The sequence below is a fragment of the Pinus tabuliformis genome, chromosome 8 (genome assembly GCF_031772625.1).
Source record: "Pinus tabuliformis cultivar Carrire ecotype Pingquan chromosome 8, CPIR1, whole genome shotgun sequence".
NCBI classification, from domain to species: domain Eukaryota; kingdom Viridiplantae; phylum Streptophyta; class Pinopsida; order Pinales; family Pinaceae; genus Pinus; species Pinus tabuliformis.
Window position 1 is genome coordinate 515070573 of NC_142294.1, and position 6578 is coordinate 515077150.

The 6578-nt window shown below is 35.4% G+C and overlaps 1 protein-coding gene across 1 annotated transcript; it reads right to left on the reverse strand.

Moving 5' to 3' along the window:
• Positions 1–1345: 1345 nt before the first annotated feature.
• On the reverse strand, positions 1346–4175 carry LOC149236386 (aluminum-activated malate transporter 14-like). Its single transcript, XM_089368882.1, has 6 exons — positions 3851–4175; positions 3545–3685; positions 2561–2833; positions 2348–2466; positions 2060–2203; positions 1346–1972 (listed from the first exon to the last, which is right to left on the reverse strand). The coding sequence occupies exons 1-6, from the start codon at positions 4173–4175 to the stop codon at positions 1346–1348; spliced, it is 1629 nt and encodes a 542-aa protein (XP_089225008.1).
• Between the last annotated feature and the right edge of the window lie 2403 nt (positions 4176–6578).

The window sequence follows — 6578 nt, forward strand, 5'->3', positions numbered from 1 at the left end:
TCACAGGTAAAAGTTATAGTGCAAATGCCATGATGACCTGTTTGGAGCAGCAAAACCCTAGAATCCAAAGCTCTCATACCAAATGTTATGAAACAAGCTCACAAAAAAGATAGAAAAGATAGGTGAACACCTTAGAATTCAGCCTCTTCGAGGGGGCAACCTCCTTTACATTACATAAATGAACGATTCTTTGATGATACAAACGACAAAACCTCCTTTCTATATATAAGATTCTAAGGGGTCACAATATAACCAAACCAACCTAACAATAATAATATAAAGGCACAAAAATAACAATAAAGGGATTCTGTGGGGCACATTAATAACAATATGGGGACAATAGCAACACAACAATAGTAATAAGGGGTACAAATATAATAGTAATGGGGTAATCACTAGTATTGTAGGGACCTAATAGGGTCTTGCATGTAGTCCAATGCATGCATGGACAACCAAAAGTTGCAATTTGGTGAAGATTCCAATGTTAAAGCCTTGCATGTCAGTGAATGCTCTAAGTGATTGCATGTACCAGTAATGAAAGCCCTAGGTGTGTAATACCTCCAACAAAAACAACACTCATCAAGAAAAGAAATGTCATAAAACAACAACGCTAACATGTATCCTATTTTTTATTATGATATTTTAAGAATTCCATATTTATGTATGATTTTTCGACATAAAAAGAGAAGCACTCTTCACTCGTTAATGTTATGTAAGTCTTTTATCTGGTATGTCCTTTGCTTTATTCACGGAATCTAATATTTTATTGTCTTCAAAAATTCTTCAGAGCTGACTTGGTGTTCACTTCATTAAGCATTTTCGAACCTATGTAGAGACGCATAAGCTTAGTTTGCGAAAATTCACTGTACCAAAAATTACACAATAACTTCCTTAGCCACACTGCCAACAAGTGGGTGATATCAGATACAGAGATTTTGTTTGGCGGTGCCTACCGATCCAACATAGTGTTTTGTTTTTTCCTTCTTCTAGAATCTAGTAAGAATAACTCAAAAGACTAGGTAATCAAAATGTTTGAATAGTTTTTATGATAAAAATAGGTTTCAGCATTATTAAAAACTTTTGGAAAACGCAAAATCATGAAATCCTTAAATTTGACTACAGCTATAACCAAGATTTTAAAAAATAATTAAAAAAAATTCATAATCTTAAGCGAATTTCTAAACTATTTTGTGGGTTTTTTCAGACCAGACGATTTTGTTTTATACAAAGCTAGTGTACAACTCGTTTTAGCGTATGGCTGAAAATGATTTCCTCTCTGCCCAAGATTAACGGTTTCTTGAAGTATCTGAGCATTGCAATACATGAAAAACTACCTTCGCTGATTTCATGGCACCCTCTCAGGGTTCTTCACACCTGTAAACTCTGTACAATTATAAGGTTTAAACGCTGCAAGCTTTCCGAGCTCGTGTACAGCTTCTATGACATGCTCCAGCCTTGCAACCATTTCGATTATAAGCGATGCAGACGCGGCCAATGGAAGTGCCTCGGCAAATTCTACCCCATATCTATCTTTCATGGAATGACAACAGGAGGCTGACAAAGTACGCTTTCTTTCGTTGTCTATGTCCTGTGTTCTAGCCGGGGTATCCAATTCTTCTGAGGACACTTCATCTTGTTCAGAAATGAGGTTATGCTGGACATCCTGGAATATCTCTATAGGTTGATGATCCAGGTCTTGTTCAGTTTGAGCATTGAGATTTATGGTCTTCGCAGTTGAAATACATTGATCTGTACAACAGAATGGCTGGATGGTGTGGAACAGTTTTGAGCGAAGACAGAATGCCGTACTGAGTTCTTGTACAGCTTCGTGCAGGCTCTCCATCAGGATCTGTGAGGGAGGGCATTGCTCCATGCATCTTATGCTCTCTGCTAGCCGTCGCAATACATGGGCTACCTGGAAGCCCACTTTGGTGAATGGTTTCTCGGTTGCCGCTATGGTAAAGTGAGATGCCTGAAGCATAAACGGGGATGGGACGTTGTTAAAGCCTTGACTCAAAATGGATAATGTTGATTCGATAAACAATACTTGAGGGCTCACCTGAATCTCTGAGCGGAGACATCCATGGAGGCCAACAACAGAGTATGCCATGTGACGAAGTGTCCCTCCCACTTTAACATATTGTTTCCAGGGATGATGGAATCTGAATTTACCATGTCTCGGCTCCCAACTAGCAAAACTTGCCTGAAAAATCAGCAACCAATGTATTGACAGTTTGGATCAGAAATATTCCCATTTCCTGTTAGCAAGTGACCAGAAATTCGACCTATAGACACTTGCAACAGGATCTGTTTATTGAAAGGCCAAATAAAGTGAAATTATATATACCAGGGATTCTTCGCTGGCCTTAGAATCTAAGACATCTCTGTATCCCTTGGGGATTTGGTCTTCTGCGATTTCTCCTTGCTCTAGGACGTCGGGGTCCTTCAAATAGTGGAGCACGCATCCTGTGTCCATGCATTATGTGACAGAATATTATATATAGTGTTACTGGCAAATGTACTAGCTAACATCATTTTTGTGATCCCGTAATTTATGTACCTTCTATGGACTTTGATAACCCTTCGATCTTATGAATAATGGACTTGTGAAGATCCTCGCCTGCCCATATTGGAGAAACCATTAAACTTATGATGAGGCAAATGGCGAATCCAAGGGCTATCGTAGCAAGTCGTTGGTATGCAATATGAAAACTGTTGTCAAAGCGGAATCCTGAGACCGCTACCATATTGAAGGTGAGGAGGAAAATCAGGACGCCATAATCGTATTTGCGTTTTATGTTTGGTAGAAAGCGAAGATATGTTGCCCCTGCGCCTGTACAAGGCAAAGGGAATTGCAGTTAGATTATTAGATATCGGTTTCAACTCTCCTTTCGCCCTGTTTTATACTGATCAGGCACAATATGGACATTAACCCTATAGAGGCAGAACGTCGCAAACATTGAAAGCAACCCGATCCCACACAAAAATGGAGCTGAATGCTTCGAACAATAGCTCTACAATGCACCGGTTGCACAACATCGAGAAAATGATGTAAGACAGAGGGAATGTGTGGCTAGCCAACTCCAACTAAGGTCATTTGGTTTCAAGAATTTATATGTAAAATCAACAACTCGCTTTAAGTAGGCTTCCGTAAGCTTCTCTCTCAGTTGGAAGGCAAGATTGAAAAGAAATTGAAGATACTGATACCAAATCAGCCTACAGTTTTACTTGCCCAAACCATTACAATCTGGCAAATAATATATTTTCTCAAGCTAGAGCCATTACAATCAACCAAGTAAGCTTTCCCCACCTACCCCTTATAACCCCAATTAACAACAACGTATATCCATACCTCAAACATTTTCACTCATCACTGCCTCGAGTATCTATCGTATATCAAGAACCTATGTCCACAGCTTTGCCCATTATAAAATGATCTATAATTTCGAATTCTTAAAAAAATAAAATAGCCACAACGCGAAGCAGTAAAATAGGGCTAAATTATAATGAACTCCATGAAAACTGCATTGAAATATCGGCTTACCTAAAACAAAGCATCCAATGCAGGTGACGACGCCCTCCCCTAGACCGTCGAAGATATCTGCAATGAACCTTACAATTACACCAAAAGTGCCTGCTAGCAATGTGCCGATTGCTCTATTCAAGCCCTTACTCAAAGTAGCACCTGCAAGTTACCATGACGCAATATGGGGTAAGAAGCCATAAAGCCTCTGTCAAAACATTTATCCCCAAAGCTAATGCAAATTGTACAGACTGATTGCATTGTCATCCTGAAAACAAATGTAATTGTCTAAACTGGTCTTGAACATTAAGAAACAATCCAAATTACCTGCGGTAAATTCAAAAACCACCACAACAGTCATGATAGCCCAGATGGCATTATGACCGACTTTATGAAATAATTTATCCGTTAGATAGAACAGAGATACTACTGATAATGCAAGCCCGACTTTGATTGCATGTATAATTGTCCGTGGATCATCCTTGCCCAACTGCAAAAAATCCCTCGAGAATTTCCTTAAAATGAGCTTCAGTGTCGGGATTTTGTTCAAACTTCTAAACACATTCCATCTTTCAGAATATTCAGTTGCACAGTTCTGTGGTCTCTTCATTGCAATGTCGATGTTGCAGTGAGCCGACCTTTGATCCGCCATTGACAAACCGGAAACAACAAACTTTCAGATAACAATACTTGTTATTTTGACACTATATTTGTGTAGAGTACGTTACAAAGGCTTGCAATAGCAGGTAAACTATAGGACTCCTAGGATTCTACTCCGAAGCGTGTTGAATTTGTCCGAATATGGCGCATGTCTTCTTATATGCGCATGGATTCATCTGTACCAGGCATTAAATATTCTATATTCTCTATAGTGGGTAATTAGCTGTTTGCATCAAATAAAAAGTTAAAAAATTAAGTCACAAGTTATTGAGAAAGAAGTGCCCCATATGGATCATCTAAAGAGCGATGTTTCCAAGCTCTGCGAAAAAGGACTTTTGCACAGATGGGCATCCCTCATATGTCTCCTGCTTTATCACGGATATCGTGATCAGATTCGAATAGTGACGTGTGGCACTGTTTTTGTGGTGATGACGGGAGGAGGTCGGCGGTAGGACTAGAAAATGGGTAAAGCGACGCGGACTGTTGTGCCCTAGTGCGGAAAAATATGTGAACTAATATATTATCTGTCCATGCATTTTCAGACTTTCTTTTTGAATATTTAACCGGAAATGTAGGTGAACAAAAATAGTATTAGTCAATAATATTTCAGACTTGCTTTTTGAATACTTAAGCAGTAACGCAACTCTAAGTGAAATGCAAAATTAGTGAATTGTGGCCCCAAAAGCGATTTTTAAAATCAGATATGCCTATGTTTTTGTGTGGAGGGTGTTTTATGTTTTATTACCAAGGAGATACACAAAAGTATTCTTGTTTCGATATGTATTTAAAAGTATATAAAAATAATAATAGATAGTTTTAATTTAAAAATTAGTAAAATAAATTTAAAATAAGAGTAATAAAGTTCATGAATTTAAATTATTATATTATAATTTATTTTTATTAATAAAATTATAAATAATTTGTTTAAAACAATTCATAATACATATATGGTGTTAAAAGAAATAATGATAATATTTTAAAATTTCATATTGAATTTAGATAATAGTTTTTTTGGTGTATATTATATTAAAAATTAAAAATAAGAAAAATATATAAAATTAAAAATGATAGTTTTATATATAAAAACAAAATTTACATATAATATGAATAACATTCTGAAGAATCATTATAGATCTATTTTAATTTTAAATTCATAAATATTCAGAATAATCAAATTTTTCATATTTTGCATTCAAAATAACATTTACATAAGAAGAAAAAAAATAAATTGATTAGTTCTATACTAAAAGTCAACCTAATGCTTATAATTTTGACCTTAAACTACCTTGTTTTAACAATTTAATTTTTTAATGAACCATTTTGCTCAAACATATTAAAATGATAGTAAAATATATTTCCAATCTCATATGAATTCCTCAATAATTTTACATGGTTTATACCAATATTTCTAATATGATTTTGAATTTTTTTCCTTTTATTTAGACTCGACTCATAGAAATTTGAACCTTGAATCTCATTGTTGACATAATACTTCATAACACAACAATTCTCAATTCAACTTGTCCCATGGGTTAAGATTGGATGAACTTTTAAGAATAAAAGATAAAAATAGTAAATTTTCTTGTAATGTAATTTAATTTATTATCCTAATAAATTAATGTTAGTGAGAAATTAATTTTTATTTTTTGTTAATTATATTATTTTAAAGAAAATCTATATAGTGATCCTGATGTGGTAATTGAGCTATTGCAAGTGAAACTAGACTAGTATCCCACTAGTGTAGCTTTAGCTCATATGAAGTGTTCATCCAAAGTCATAAAATCATAGAGCATTTATCTTAATGGGGAGTCCAATTCGATGGTGCGAGGTGCCTCAATCCCCCTTAGAATTGGACAACATAAAATCCATTATCTTCTTAGTCAACATTGATACTATGTAATTAAGTTCCTCATCTATGTCTAGACTTTGTCAATGTTGAGTAGGATCTCCTTTTGAGTATTTGAATTTTTAATTAACACTTCTCCCATTATTGCTTTACCTATGAGTATAGATGGATGGTCTATTACATAGATCTAGTTTATCTACTTCTTTGTTCCTAGTTTTTGGAATCAAGCTTCCCACGTCATCCTATATGTCAACATCTGAGATGAATCTCCCCTCTATCCTTGATTCTCTTTATGCCTTTTCTTATTTTTCTTTTGATTTCAGTTGGATTATTTTATATCCCATTGACCCAACAACTCTTGGCATTATGTCATAGAATTTGGAGAATGATGATAGATAGGATGATAATAATGAAGAGAGAATCAAAGGTCCTAGGCTAATAAGAGGGATAAAACAAATTTGTGAGACTTGGTGTTAAATCTATAAAGGTAATAGGGAAACCAACATTGAGGTGAAGAATAGAGGGATATATGAAATGTCAGGTCACCCA

Excerpts from the sequence above, each read along its gene's own strand:
- LOC149236386 (XM_089368882.1), bottom strand. The coding sequence starts at position 4,175 with ATGGCGGATCAAAGGTCGGCTCACTGCAACATCGACATTGCAATGAAG. Across the intron at positions 3,686-3,850 it reads GGTTTTTGAATTTACCGCAG|GTGCTACTTTGAGTAAGGGC; the intron begins GTAATTTGGATT and ends GGTAACTTGCAG. Across the intron at positions 1,973-2,059 it reads GTCTCCGCTCAGAGATTCAG|GCATCTCACTTTACCATAGC; the intron begins GTGAGCCCTCAA and ends TTTATGCTTCAG.